Source organism: Bacillus rossius, chromosome 1, assembly GCF_032445375.1.
Source record: "Bacillus rossius redtenbacheri isolate Brsri chromosome 1, Brsri_v3, whole genome shotgun sequence".
Taxonomy (NCBI): Eukaryota; Metazoa; Arthropoda; class Insecta; order Phasmatodea; family Bacillidae; genus Bacillus; species Bacillus rossius.
The window spans coordinates 366,450,695-366,466,671 of record NC_086330.1 but is presented as its reverse complement, the minus strand read 5'-3'; the positions used below and the strand labels follow the sequence as shown (position 1 = coordinate 366,466,671).

Below are 15,977 nucleotides of genomic sequence, written 5' to 3'. Positions count from 1 at the left end.
AGGAAATATATCTAGGTGGCATATAAGGATATGCCATTTATTTGGAATAATATTTCTTCATCTAGAAGAAGAAGTTAAATAGAAGATGATGCTTGCAGATATTTAAGAATATATTATAACAAGAAAAAAAGTACTAACACAAGAAGATTATTGGTTCAAGAAAGGAAAGATGAAGCAAGAGGTAAAGCAATTATGTGAGAATAGCAATTGATTTGGCCACAAGCAAGAACTTGGAGAAGAATCTAACTGGAGTAAGCAAATAAGAAGATTAAAAAAAATACTGAAAGAAGTTAGGAGAAGAAGCGGATGCTTGCGAACAAAACGGAGGAGATGCAAGAAAAGAAAATAATTTAAGCAAGAACATAAGATCAAACAAGAAATCAGTCGGAGAACATGGTGGTACAAAATCTGGAAATACAGAATGAAAGATTTATGTACGATGTCTGCACGAACAAAGAAAGGAAAAGTTCATGACAAAGAAAGAAAAGATACTTATAAGAAATAAAGTACACAGTTATTAAAAATATTCAAGCTAATATAACATAACTGAAACATAAGATGCGCCCCTCTCAGTCATCCGAATGAATACCAAGTGGGTTAAAGATCAATTACATTCAAAAAGTACAGAAATCAAGATAAAAACTGGCAATTAAAAAAAATTTCAAACCAGTCATGAGGACTGCCGACAGAAGTGAAAACTTTTTCGCAATTTTTACGAAAAAATATTATCGCACAACAAAATTTGTTTTATCACGTTAGTAAAATAACTCTTAAATTACTATAAAATACGCATTTGCATAGTAATTGTAGGTATTAAAAAAATAAATAATGATGTTATTAATTTTTAATTTATATTGCTACAAAGACTCCGTTTTCTTCGCTATTCAAACCATACATCTATATGAGAATATTAATATATTTTATACTCAATTTTTACTGCACAGTAAACGTATAGTTAAAGATTTAAAAGCGCAATAAGTTATACTAATAAGAACAGATATAGTGTTATCGTTAGCACGTCACGTGACCATGTCGATGACGACTTACGTGAATTTACTCCCTATCCAAACTTTCCCATAGAAAGTTTTCATTTCAAAAATACTATAGTACAACCTCAACAGGGATCAGAGCTAGGAGGTGTGACAATTCAAGAAGTGCCAACAAGATTGGAGTAATCTGTTTTCATTAGAGACCTGAAAAAATCGCGGGTTCATTTCGTGTTATGCTAAAATTCAAATAATTATACCTTGGTGCTGCTTCTGCCATTGGTTCACTGTTAATCTGGAGTAATGAGGGTCAATTAGAGACCCTCACTCATAGAAGTGTCGAATCACAGGCCACCCAGTCGAGACGACTCACAAGTCAGCAGCCAATGAACAGTTGGCATTTGCCAGAGTGTGTAGAGGATATTGGAGTCTATCCTGGAGGTCATTGAACCCGCGAATTTTTCCTATCTCTAGTCATCATTAAACAACAATTTTAGCAGGGAGTCTCCCAAAGGTAAACTTCAAAAGTCACTTCCCGTTCAGCTGACGAGCAGAAGACCGCGAGGCGGACAGTCGACGACATGACGAGGCTGTTTCACTCGGAGCTGCAGTGTGGGAATCAGCGGCCGAGCGGTTGCAAGAAGTGGAGGAAGCAAAGGGACTTGTTTATTTTGCAGCTGCTGTAAAAGAAAAAACCGGCTGAAAGCGCAGGAAGTTGCTTCAGGGTCGTGACGCAGTTTCCGCCGAAGAGGCGGTTCTGTGATCATCCGTAATGAGGGGCACAATAAGACGACGCGCGGAGACCGAGGAGACAGAGCAAAAAAAAAAAAAACCCGAGAGAGAAGATGAGGTTTACGAGATGAATGAATTAGAGACGGAAAAAGAGAGAACAGGTGAGACGCAGCAGCGGCGAGATGCACCGGCGGTGGAAATAAGGAACGCGCCCAGAGAAAATTCTACAGCTCTTGGCAAAGTCCGCCACGTTTACCAAATGCGATAAAAAAAAATTGGTTGTCTGTAAAGTCAGTGTACGGACAATAGTTTAACGTGACAACATCATAACAAAACATTGATGAAATGATTGCATACTTTTATGAATAAAATTGAATCATTTTTAATGAATTATCACTATTTTGTATGGATACAAAGAAGGAGTGAAATGATATCTACAATTTAATTGTTAAATTTACTTTTATTTGTACTCATTAATTCAAATATGTTTATTACTTTAACGAAGAGATTATTTTAACTATAACTTTTATACATGTTTGCTATTTAACTTCTTCCAATCTGTGTTATTCTGTTAAGGATAGGACGATGATAGGAAAAGTAGGAAACGAATGGGAGTGTTTCAAGCGTAATGTGAAGGAAAATGGCTTACCCAACACCAATATGCAGTCAAAAATAATATATTTGCGCCACGGACTCTGCAGCAATGCTAGGAGGAACGGGTTAGCAAAGAGCAATGAAAATGTTACATTGAAATGCATGAAAACAGAATTACGCCACGGACTCGGTCGCAATGCTAGGAGGTTCAGGTTAGCATAGAGCAATATTAAATGAGCGTAACGGGACAATGTGCGTAACGGGACACTTTTTCGTGCGTGAAGCCGGCGTTCATCGGTTTATTAGACGTTGTCACGTCAAAAATATTCATCTGGTTTTACTCACCAGGAATATGAACTGACCTCACTCGCCGTGTCTCGCTACCAAAAGTAAATTTTTTTTTACAGGAAACACGCAATTAGTTGAAGAATAATGTGGCACATTTCGCAGTGCAGGTTGTTGTGCACGACGAGAATACAGCGAGCAAATTCAGAGCCGTGCGCTTAGAGGCGATACCGCACTAAAAGCACCAGCGAGCGTCGCACTTATCATCCCTCCTCACCAACAAAGATGCAATCCTGACCAGGCGGGTCCCTTAACCAGCCTAATAAAGAAATTTAAAAAAATATATAAGTGTTCATGATTCAACGACACATTAAAAAAAAAGTAATGCTAAATTGTGTAACCAGAGAGCGTACCTGCTGAGTGACTGTGTAATTTTACGGCGCCTTTGGTTCATAATGTGGGTTCATTTGTGTGATGTTACTGCCATGACCAATGCTGCAGGTTAGGTGATAAAATCTGTTTGCATTTTTTTTAATTTTCGTGCGATAAAAACCGAGTGCTTATTTTACATATTGATACGTACATAGGAGCATCCAGAAACGAAGCTTGGAGAAAGGAGGAAATGATGGTTTAGCTTCCTTCTAGTAGTTATAAAACATGATGCAATAATGCAGACGTTGTGGGTATGTTTTCAGTATGTTTTGAATCAGAGCGGAATGAAAATAAACTGAGATCAGCCCTGGGGGGTGCTGACAGTGAAGCCTCTTGAGCCGTGAGTTCTGAGCAAGGTTTCCACGTCACCTAGGAACACACAAGGGAAGACAATCCAACAGACGCAATGTTCCCTGACTCTCCCAGGGCGCTTGTCTCGTGTCGGCACGTGCGGCGTCTTGTGATTGGTTCCGCGGGCGCTGTTCATCTAACCTCAATCTTCCCCCCCCCCCCCAAGTCATAACACACACACACACACGAAATTAAAGTCAATTTACAGTAGCTTCCCCAAGAAATTAAACATTAACACTTAAAACTGGGCCACCATATGATCACAGTACAGCTTCGCAGCTATTAAACCCAATTTTTTTTTTTTTACATATGTCCCGTCAAAAACCTAAAATATTCTAGAATCAAGACTGGAGGTTTGTGGGCCTGGTACTCCTTTGCGGGCCTCGGGGTTCGAAGCCGAGTCCAGGCATTCGGCCGTTAGGCCCGCCACGGCGATGATGAGATCCCTGTCAGCCAGTCGGGGATGACTGCAGGGGGTTGAGCCGGGCCCGAGGAAAGAGCGGGCTGCGTGCGCCCGTGAAGACGACAGGACGACCCTTGCAGGAGGAGGAGACCGTGCCACTGGCAGCCATCGCGAGGCCGTCGATGGCTCAATCGGCGAGGGGGGCGTGGGGAAAGTGACTTGAGCGACGAGAGTATACCACAACGCCGAAGAAACAACTGAATGAATTTGTGCGTGTTTCTTAAAAGTACCTTAACGCCTAAATACCACAATCAAACCTAACCTTACCTAACCTAACCTAACCTAGCGTAATATAACCTAACCTAACTTAACCTAGCCTAACGTAACCTAGTCTAACCTAACCTAGTCCAACCTAACATAGTCTAACCTAACCTAGTCTAACCTAACCTAACCTTTGTGGCAGTCCTGCAATGACATTTTTCGGCGTTAGTGTATTTCATCTTTGTGGTAATTCGGCGTTGTGGTACACAGCAGTTTTCTAGCTGTCGGCGTTGTGGCCAATTTGGCATTTCGGCGTTGTGGTGCGTCCCCGAAGAGACCCGGACAACTGGTCGCCAGCGGAGCCTGCGTTTACGGAGCCGCGCCCCACCGCCACGCGAACTACACAATTGGCCAAAGGTTTCGCTCGCGCAGATTTAACAACAACCGACTCCCATCATATTATACATGTGCGTGCAGAATTTTATTTTGCCTGCTATTTGATTTCAAATACTTTCCTTTAATTGGTAGGGGTATGTCCCCGTATACTTGTTAGATATTACATAGATGTAATTCGTTCGGTCACCCGACCACCGACATATTTGCATATCTATATTTTGGAATTATTTATTCTTTCCATTGAATAATTTTTATTTGTAATTTTTTTGTTTTTTCTTGAACCAGCCTTTTTAAGGTAATTTTAATTAAATTACATTTTTTTTGCATCGAGTAGGGATTGAACCAAGGACGATTATCGATCGAATCACTCAGCATATTAGCAAGTAATTTGTTTGATGAATTTTGAAATTTTTTCCGAATTTCTAGCTTAAAATTAGAGAATTTCAAGATGGTGGCTAAGATGACCGACCAGATAGCAGACGCCACTGTAATAAATTATTCCTGTACTCTAACGGGTAAAAATTAAACTAATATGGCGGCAACACACTCTGGTAGACATTGTGTATGCTAGCACTCTTAGTGTAGATTACAAAAAAACAAGATGGCGGTGGTGCCCTCTAGCAGGCGATGTGTTTTAACTAGTGTTCCTGGTAGCAAGTAATAGAAAAAATTATGGCGGCTCGGTCTCGAACAGATGATGCTATTATTCCTTAAAATTAAAAAAAAAATACATCCCGAATAAGTGTGTTATTTATTATATGCCTTAATTAATTCTCGGTCTGATATATGTTTCGATGACCCTGCGGTTAAAGGCGTATGTTTTCCAACCCAGAGGTCTAGGCTGTCACAGCGCTTCCAATGTATTTTGCATAAAAAAATAAATTTAATATGTCAATAAGGACCACAAGAACATTAGCAGGTAATGAAACATCGACCTTACGTAGATGAGACAGATCGATACTGGCGCTTTCTATGAACAAACACAAAAAACAAAAATGACGGAAGCAAGATGGCGGCCTCCAGCAGTACATAAAAAAAAGATGTCGATCTGAACATAATCCAAGATGACGGCCTCCATATGACGACAACAATATGGCGGCTGTGTCGTCGGAATCTTTAAAAAAAAGAAAGGTTTTGACATCAGATCAAATGGCGGGCATGTTAAGAATTCAATATGATGGCCGTAACGAAAATTGCAACATTTGTAAATTGTGGTGCTCGATTGCAAGATGTCGGAATCCAAGATGGCGACTAAGTACAAGGTCAAAGGTCAAGATCAAGGTAAACTAATATTGCAGCCGTGATGACACAATCTAATATGGCGACCGTTGCGAAAAGTGCAACAGTGAGTGACGTCATTTTCCAAGATGGCCACCGTGACTTCATCGGAGATGTAGGTTCCTAGGCAGCACAAGCTGCCACCTGCACCTCAAATCGGAACCAGTCGCCGGACTCCAATCATATACTACTCCAATTTTCAATTTTTAAATGTTAAGTAGGCCCTAGCCTACTTGGCCTACCCTGTGTAGCCGCCACTGGCCAGGGTGGAGGCCACGAGAGTGGAAGCCAGTGCATCCATACAGATGGCATAGGCCTTGGCCCAGACTAAATTGCCAGCATGGGCGCAACCCTGTGGTGTGCTGTGCGAGTTTAGGACCAACCTTGCGACTTCTAGGATTTGGGATCTCCCTTTAGTCAATGTATTCAGTGACTTAACGTAAAATATGGACATGACCAGGAAAGGCATTTACAGAATATCCGCCACATGACTCCAGCTACCAGCCGCGCGGTATTTGGTGCCATGGTGTGAAAACATTAAAATGTAAACTATTTTAGTTATCTATATGCCATGTTTAGAGAGACGAGTACCTTACAACCTGGGACGCAAACCCTATTTACTTTTTGCCGGTCAGATAGGTGCATGGTAAGACTTCCCCAGAGCTGGTCGATAAGTGAAACAAGTCCCCGACATCTTTGAGTTTTACATCTTTTACTATAATTTTAACAGTGAGCTATTTAGCCGAAGATTACGTGGCAAGGCCTAAATCACATTTCACACCTTGTCACAATCTGATATTAGCAAACATGGTCCAGTCTAACTGGAAGTATAACTCTTCCTTCCAAGTTGCCAAGTCTAGGTACCAGCCAGTAAACACGCGTGTCCATTGGGTACTAAATTGTGAGGCGTCTCCACTGGGTAGCTTGTGATTCGACGCTTCTTTGGTCGATAGTCTCTCATTGGCCCAGAACCAGCAGAATTGTACACATGTTTGAATTTCAGCCTATCACAAAATGAATCCTCGAATTTTTCCGGTCTCTACTTACAAGTAGGGACCGGCATTTTTCGCGAATAAACCTGAACGCCTATTAGACTGCAGCAAGCTATACCCGCGCCAACAGTTTATTCCTTGTGATTGGCGGCCGTCTGCGAAAGACGTCGATGCGTTGTTTGACCGAGCCACTCAGGACGCGTTTGCTTCCGCACTGACTTACTGTGATTGGTGTTTTAACAATCGATAAGGACGCCTGTATTTCGCGAATACATCTCGTGTCAGGCTATTTCACACATAACTGTAGCTTTTTTCTTATAGGTTTGTCGAATTGCGGGCGTGCAGCAGTACGGTAACTACGTCCTCGATGGCCTCGTCAAGAGCGGGAAAACAGCCTTAACCGACCACAGCCAATAATTACAAGAAAAATCTACAGTGTTTTGTAAAATACCTTGACACGAAATGTATTCGCGAAATACAGGTGTCCCTAACAATCGACATATACCTGAAAGAAACTCGCCCAATCACGGAATACAGACGATGCTACAGTGTTTTAACTTTCAGCTATCCTTGGTTTCTTTTCGAGAGATATGCATGGCTCTACTTATAAGTAGGGACCGGAAAAATTCGCGGGTTCAATGACCTGCAGGATGAACTCAATAGTTCTACGTACACTCGGTCAAATGCCACCCACTAATTGGCTGCTGTCTTGTGAGACGTCCATACGTAGCAGCTTGTGATTTGATAAAGCGTTGGTTGGGTGTTTCTCATTGGCCCAGAGTCATTCAGGCGAGTTGTGAGCCAATAGCAGAGGCAGCACTGAGGTAAAACTATTTGTATTTTAGCGTGTTGCGAAATGAATTCGCGAATTTTTCCGGTCCCTACTTATAAGGCGGTGTTGAAGTTTGTTTCTCTAGCGGGATCGAGGGAGGCGCAGCCAGTGACCGGGAGGGTGCGCCGACCACGCAGGTAGCTGCGGTGGAGGGGAGCGAGGCTGCAGGCAAGCGGCGGCCCTGACCAGGCGACCGGCAGCGGCGCGCGGCCATATACGGCGACCAGGCCAAGGCAGACGCCGCGGCTGCTGTCCGCCGTCCACGGAGTGACTCACGCTGCGCCGGTCTCCTCGGCTCCTTGGGCCTCCCAGATCCCTCTCATAGGTCCAGACTAGGAGTCGGTGCAAGAGTACAGACTGTGACGCCACAGTTATTTCCAAGATGTATCCCTATAAGGGTGTACTAGGAGTATGCCTTATTCTTATAAGATCTTTCTCTTGTCTAAAACTGGCTTTTCTTGAGTGCTTCGGTTTTCTACCACTGTGTGCAGGGGCGCAACAACTAAATTTCCAAAGGGGGGGGGAAATATACCTTTTTATAAAGAATCATCGATCCCTCCTATTGAAGCGGGGGGGTCCTCCCCAGGGAAAATTTGTATTTCAAGGTGGAAAATGGTGCTATTTAAGTAGTTTTATTATCTAAAAATTGATTACACAGCACTTTCTTTGCCCCCGTTTGCCCTCACTTCAAGGTTTCAGAGGGAGGGGCAAAATACCCTTCCCCCCCTGTTGTTGCGCCCCTGACTGTGTTATCTTAGTCGGCTTAATTCTTCTTATTCCTTGTTACATGTATACACATGTGTATATATACTAAAATAGGATATGTTAGAAAACACATAGCCTATTTATACTTTGAATTGGGATCTACCGAGCCATATACCTTGCGGTTTTGTATATATTGTTGCAATGTATAAAGTTATGATACAACTATGTACAAGTCCACTGGGCTGTTCTGAGACTCTCTTCGTAATTATAGTTTCTTGTTGCTGTTCTTCATAGCTGAAAGTTGTACCTTATATTACACGTAGTAACTTCCCAGTAATCCTCTTGAAACAGTCCTTGAAGTTTCTTCTCATAAGTGTCTTAGCAGTTCAAAGTCGAATTCGTCGTTTCTCTTGATTCTTCATCTTCTGAAACAAGAATGCAGTGGGCACCGAACCACTTGGGGTGCCGACTCTATGCTCGTGAACTAGAATCACGCCGGGTTGTTGGGCTCGAACCACGACCCTCGCCACATCAGCGCAACAAGTCAGCAGCGACGGCCTACGAGCCCCCTAGAGAGAACGTTCCTTGTCTCAGAGCTAAATACTCTTCCCTCATGTCCGTGAGTAAAATCAGCAAATGGCTGGCTAGACGATTCCTTTGGAAATAAAGTACTACATTGACGTGACAACGTCTAATAAATCGATGAACGCCGGCTGCACGCACAAAAAAGTTTCTCGTTACGCACATTGTCCCGTTACGCTCATTGTACGCTTGCGCCGCATCTATCTCTCTTCCACTCGATTGGAACAACCATCGATTTGACTTTTTCGAGGCACATTAAACTTGAAACACTCCCATTCGTTTCCTACGTTTCCTATCATCGTCCTGTCCTTAACAGAATAACACAGATTGGCAGAAGTTAAATAGCATACATGTATAAAAGTTATAGTTAAAATAATCTGTTCGTTAAAGTAATAAACATATTTGAATTTATGAGTGCAAATAAAAGTAAATTTATCAATAAGTAAATTGTAGATTTCATTTCACTCCTTCTTTGTATCCATACAAAATAGTGATAATTCAATAAAAATGATTCAATTTTATTCATAAAAGTATGCAATCATTTCATAAATGTTTTGTTATGACGTCACGTTAAACTATCGTCCGTAAACCGACTTTACAGACAACCAATTTTTTTTTATTTGGTGCGAGGAATAACGGCTTTAGCGGCCCATCCACCTAGTGAAGGGTTTATTTGTGTTGGCGAGGCGGACTTGCTGCACTCTCGGGCTCCGTGCTCTGTGATTGGTCGACCGCCTCCTCCGATACTTGGTGCTCCAGCCAATCCGGACGTCTCGCGAGTACCAGTGACCTGCGGGCTGGACTTGGCGGCTCCATGTTCTCTCGAGCGTCTTTCGTTCGTTCATCGGCCGGTGTCCTGGACTCGAATGACCTGAATTTCGTTTCACCATTTAATTATTTAATAAGGATCTCAGGCTTTAGGGCCTTTTTTTCCCATGGAGTTTCCAGTCGCCATATTCAGGGTGGCGTTAGGTAACTGCTACTCTTAAGATGGCGACTTCAAGAACGACCGAAACGTTTGTGAAGTTTATTTTTGTCCTTCGACGCGGCTAGAATCTACAAGCCAAACAAATGAGTTATTTGTTTTATTGTCTCGTCAACAGCGAGGTCCGTTAGAGACAGCAACTCATGACGACACAAACCAAGGATGTCCCACGTCCCGGTGTTTCTGGCCTGACCTCGCGAGACCACGCAGAGACAGAAGCAGGGGGGACGCACCGTGACTGAGACCTGTGTCCTCCGCGGCGATAGCCCGGTGACTTAGTCCCGACGCGGGGCGTCGCAGCAGCTGACGAGCTGGGAATAACTGTGCTTCTGCGCACGCAGAAGGCGGTATCATTCATACCTGCTAGGGCGCCTTTAAATATGTTTTTAGTTTTCCCCCGACCACAAAATATAAAAACATATATATACATAAACATACACACACATATATATGGAATTGTGTACTTTGTCTTATTCTGTCTCATTAAATTGGAAACTGTGATCTCTGATGTCTGGCTATAAGTTAATTAAGATATTCACAGCAGTGGAATTACATTATTTAAGTAACTAAGTGAAACATTAAATATCAATTATTTTAGATTACCGATCGACTTAAATTCTGGGAGTCGCTGGTTTCAATTTCAATGTGATGTAATCATTTTTATTAAGTTCATTATTTCAATTACCATTTTAATCTTGAAAAATAGAAGTTACTGATGTACGAACGAAACCTTTATACGTTCATGAAGCACATGTCACTCAAACAAAACATTAAATGCTGCTATGAAATACTGTAAGACCACACAACATGCGGTAGAGATTGAAAGACTTTAAATTATTTGTGTAGTCATCGTAAAATGTTTTTTTTTTTGAGCAAAGATCGTCAAAAAAACGCTTCAACTTCAATTTAGCTCTTTTTGTCGGAAGAAATATTTTATGTGTGACTTTAAGTGACTTAGTCATTTTAAGCAGATTGACGGTTAGTTTATAAAGCATTAGGCGTGTTCTCATTGGCAGAACAAACTTCTCTCGCCGATCAGAAACTGTAAGGAAAATACATGTTGCAGACCTGAGCAAAGCTGGTTGAAGCCTAACACAACAAGTCGACAGCTCACAGCATGCCAGCAACACAAGGAGATGATAAGGCCTACCTGTTGCTCCTCCGCATCTGAAGACAGCCGTCGCGAGGCCCTCGAGGTGGTTCTGTCCTCGGCGCCGCTGCCCTTGTACTCCGAGTAGCGGGTGGTCAGAGGATCCTCCTCCGGGTCCCCTCTCCCCTGATCCTCCCGCTGCTTCTCTTCCTTCTTCTTGCTCTTCTTCAGGGTCTTGGTGTCGCCCCTGGAGAACAGCTGCCTCATCTTGTCCATCGCCGTCACCTGCTTCTTCTTCACCTTCTTCGACTCGCTCTTCTTGTCGGCGGGCTTCACCTCTGCGGGGTCTTTCTTCTTCTTCTCCTCTTTCCTCGGGGGCTCCTCCTTGGTCTTGGCGGCGACCTCCTTGGAGTCGTGCTCGTCGGCCCTCTTGGCGTGCTTCTCCGCCCTCCAGTCCCTCCCCGGGCCCTCGTCCTCCTGCTTGCGCCTGCGCTCCTGCGGGTCGTCGGGGCTGCCCCGCCCGGGCGCGAAGTGTCGGATCAGCACCGTCGACGAGGGCATCGCCTCCGCGGTCCTCTTGTGCTCCTTCACGAGGCGCGCCGACACGAAGGAGTCGCCGGTCACCTCCTTCGAGTAGCTGGAGCGGAGCTTCGCGGCGCCGGGCCTGCGGTGCAGGCTGTCGTCGGCCTCCTCGTCGTCGCTCGGCCCGTTCAGGTCCACCCTCGTCACGTTGGACGACTGCCACTTGCCGACCGCCGTCTTGGCGCGAGGCGTGTCGCCGTACTTGTTCACGAGCGTCCCGGAGGAATCCTTCCTGTAGTCCATCTCGATCCCAGAGTCGGCGAACAGGTCTTTCTTCCCGGGACTGTCTGCTTCCGTCAGCGACTCGTTGTAGTAGTTGGTTCTTACAATGTTCTCACTTTCGTACTTTTTATCATTTACTATACGTCCGCTATCGAAATCCAGCTGAGAGTTTAAGAAATCGCGTCGATTACTGAAGGCGGTGTCTGTGCTGTTCTTGTAGTCAGACAGGTACTTTATGTTAGTTTCGTTTGCTTTCGATTCTAACAATATGTCCTTCTTCTCATTATGCTGGAGTTTCGAGTTTAGCAATCTGTCTTTTCTGTGGCTTTCTATCCTGGACTCAAGCCTATTTCTGCGGGAGCTCAGGTCACTTCTGTTGATTATGTGAGGCTCGATCAAAGGATCCTTCTTTAGCCTCTCGCTTCTGTAGGAGAGATCGAGGTCGTCGTCGTTATTTACAAATTTCGAACTCAAATTATATTCCTTTTCGTAGTTCTCACTTCTCGAGTAGCTGTCCGAGAAGTTATTCACCGTCGGTGGTTTCCTGTCGGTTTCTCTCATCCTGTTGAGTTCATTTTCGTACCGATTGCTCTCCAGCAAGGCGTCCTTCTTCCACGAGTCCATCCCGTCAGCCCTGCCCCTGCCCGGCGGGTCGGGGATGTAGTTGCCGCTGTCGTAGCTGCTGGACTCGTGCACCGTGTACTCCTTCTTGAACACGCTGCCGCCCAGCCCCTGGCCGCCGTAGTCCACGCGCATGTCGGACACCACCTTGGACGAGCTCCGCAGGCCGCCGTCCTCCCGCTCGTTGTTGATCAACTCCCGCACCTGGCTCCTGTAGCCGTTGGTCTTGGGCGGGTAGTCGCGGTCCAGGTAGTCGCCGGAGCCCCTCCTGAAGCCGTCCATGCTGAGTCCCAGCCCCTCGTCCTCGTCGGAGCCTGCGAGCGGGACCTGCTTGCCCGCCGGGACCCGCGTGTGCACTGTGCGCTTGTCGGGCCCGCCCGCCCCTCCCACCACCACCTCGGCGTAGATCACCTGCCCCCCCTCGCGGCCGCGCGCGGGCGTGGGCCGCGTGTACGAGAAAGGCATGTTGTTGTTGTGCTGGCGCTCCTCGCCAGGGGCGACCAACCCGGCGGGCGCCCCGCCGACCCGCCTGGGGCCCGGGTTCGAGTCCCGACTCAGCCGCCTCACCATCGCGTCCACCGTCCCGCCGCGGCTGCCGCTACGCATGTCCGCGTCCCGGCTCAGCCCGCGCTGCTCGAAGTAGTCGTCATGGGGCGACGCCTCGATGATGGGCGACAGCTGCGACTTGCTCCCGCCGCCCGACTCGGTCTGCGCGACCTGCGACGGCGACCCGGGGTCGCTGCGACTCTTCCTGTGGCGGCGCGGCGGGGGGGAGGGGGACTTGTCCGCGGGGCTCCTGACCCGGTGCCGGGACCGCCGGGCGGGCGCCGGGGTGCCGCGGCAGTCGCTGGCGCTCCTCGCGAGCTTGGAGCCGCGGGTGCGCGCGTCGCACGAGCGCTCGGGCGAGGACGACGACGTCTGCAGCAGGTCGCTGAGGCTGGTGGAGCTGGTCTTCTTGAGGCCCGGCTCGGGGGAGGAGGCGGGCGAGCCGGCGGCGGGCAGGCGGGGGCGGCGCCGGCCGCGCAGGGGCGGCAGGGTGCTGTACTTGGCGGGCAGCGGCGAGCTGGTGCAGCGCACGCTGTCGGCCTGCCGGAGCACGCGCTCCGCCTCCCGGGCGAGCTCTCGGCGCGACAGTCGCGTGGGGCGCTCCCGGCGGACAGGCAGCGGCACCAGGCGGCCCTCCCCGTCTCCCGCGAGGGCTCCTACCAGCCTCGGGGTCCCCGGCTTGCCTGCGGACAACCACGCGGCGCGTCACCCTCCATGCATCACACACATCGCACACGTCTCGGGTGCGTCCTGCTGATTCCCGCACGGGTCTGCCGAAAGCGGAATCCAGAGGACAATTGACTGGTCCTGGATTTAGTACAGATCTGATAAATTTCAGCGTGTCTCTGAACGATAAACGCCAGATACAAAAAAAAACGTAAAAATAATTTACGAACCTAACATATAATTGAATCAATTATAGTGCTACCAACGTTTTCAGTCAAACCCAATTTTTCGTTTTGATTTCTCCACATGGACGAAAAAGGTTGTATGATTCACCAAAATATTATATTTTCAAACATATTGACATGGTAAATATTACCAAAATACTGACAACAACCAGGATAAATTAAAATCAACAGTGGTGTTTCGAAACCAGTGAAACATATTTTCTCTGTTAATCTAGAAGTCATATCTCATATGTGTGTGTGTTGTGTGTGTGTCATGTATGCTGTGACATCAAGGATTAAGAATACCCGAGCATGCAGAAGTGTACATTGCACGAAGTACGTGAACTCTAGCCGCACGCTTCAGCATTTACAAACTGACGCAGCAATATGGCGAAGTGAAAAATATTTGTTGACTTCAACAAAACTATCAATTGTATTTCGTGGAAGTAACATGAAAAGTTCATTTGACTAAATTTTTTTTTTCTGTAGAAAAGATGTAGTTGAGCCAACAAAATAATTCCAACTCAAGGGTAGCTATATTTAGAAAGGTGTTCAAAATCAATTTTGTTACACATTAAATTTTGTAAGTATAGCATAATTATTTCCTGCAGCAAGTAATCTTTGTCTCGCCGAAAACAAACAATTATTTGCTAGTATCGAACTAACTTTTTTTTTCTCTCAGTGCGGTAGCGGACCCAAACCGCAGCATGTAGTGGCCAATCTGACTCAAGGTCGTTACCTCAGCCAATAAACTATCGATTATCCATTCACCAAAGGACACGCCACGAGTAGTATATAATAGGGCATACTGGCACAGGCTTCCAGGCTGTGGATTGATGATTGTCGTCCGCCATCTTGGATTGTGACGTCACGGCGGCCATCTTGGATGACCTTGACCTTGACCTTTGACCTTGACCTGGAATTTGATCCTCAAAAATCGCCAAAAATGACCAAAATTGGGCAAAAATGGCCCATAATTCCTCAAAAATCGCCATAATTTCAATTTTTTTGAAAACAATTTCCGCCAAAAAATCTCAAATAATTCCACAGTTCAAAAATTAGGATTTCGAAAATCCTCAAAAGTCGCTTTGCCCTAGAAAAAACGAAAACTCCTAAAAGCGGCTTAAAACTCCTAAGAGCTAGCCGCTTATAAGCCGCCGACCTTGAAAATAAGGATGTCATGGCAGCCATATTGGATTATGACGTCACCGTTGCTATTTTCGTTACGCCCGCCATCTTGAAAATCCGCAATTTTTATGTTAGAAAATCGGGAAAATTTTTAAAAATCATTAAAAAATTAAATAATCGAATTAAATAAAAATCTTAAAAACCACTGTTGGACTTATCGTTACGGTCGCCATCTTGGATTATATAAATGTTGCAATTTTCGTTACGCCCGCCATCTTGAAAATCCGCAATTTTTATGTTAGAAAATCGTGAAATTTTTTAAAAATCATTAAAAAAATTATTTAATCGAATAAATAATAAAAATCTTAAAAACCACTGTTCCAGTTATCGTTACGGTCGCCATCTTGGATTATATAAATGTTGAATATTTCGTTACACCCGCCATCTTGGTTGAGTACCATGTCATTCTTACACTTTACGTTAACACCATATTGGATCCTATTAATGTTGCAATTATCGTTATGGACGCCATCTTGAAATTTAGACGCCATCTTGGAAATCCGTAATTTTTATGTTAGAAAATCGGGATAGATTCCAAAATTCATCAAAAAATTAATGTATTTGAATTCTGTTTGATTATATCGATGTACGTCCCTGGTTCGAAACCGGTGAGGGCAAAAAATAAAAAATAAAATCAGATCCTTCCTCCACAGAAGCCACCTACAGACTGACCTACCACAACCAATAACTAGGTATTTACCATCAGCTGGTATGACATCATGTCCGCCATCTTGTCTTTGTCCGCTGGAGGGAACCATCTTGTTTTCGTCTGCTAGAGTGTGCTGGAGTCATGTTAGTATAATGTTCCGTTCTCCATAACTTTGATCTTGACCTTGAACTTTGACCTTGACCTTGGACTTTAACCTTGACCTTGAAATTTGACCTTGGACTTTGACCTTGACCTTAAACCTTAAACCTTGACCTTGGCCTTTGACCTTGAGCTTGAACTTTGACCTTGACCTTGAAATTTGACTTTGACCTTGACGTCCATCATGGATTCGACATTTTATGTTCAGTACATGCT

General features: G+C 45.2%; 1 protein-coding gene across 1 annotated transcript in view; it reads right to left on the bottom strand.

Moving 5' to 3' along the window:
* LOC134528393 (uncharacterized) overlaps positions 1-15,977 on the bottom strand; it is a 223,162-nt gene that overhangs the window by 56,799 nt on the left and 150,386 nt on the right. Inside the window, exon 3 of the mRNA XM_063361984.1 lies at positions 10,965-13,558. Within this exon, the coding sequence (XP_063218054.1) occupies positions 10,965-13,558 (2,594 nt within the window). The remainder of the gene's footprint in view (positions 1-10,964; positions 13,559-15,977) is intronic.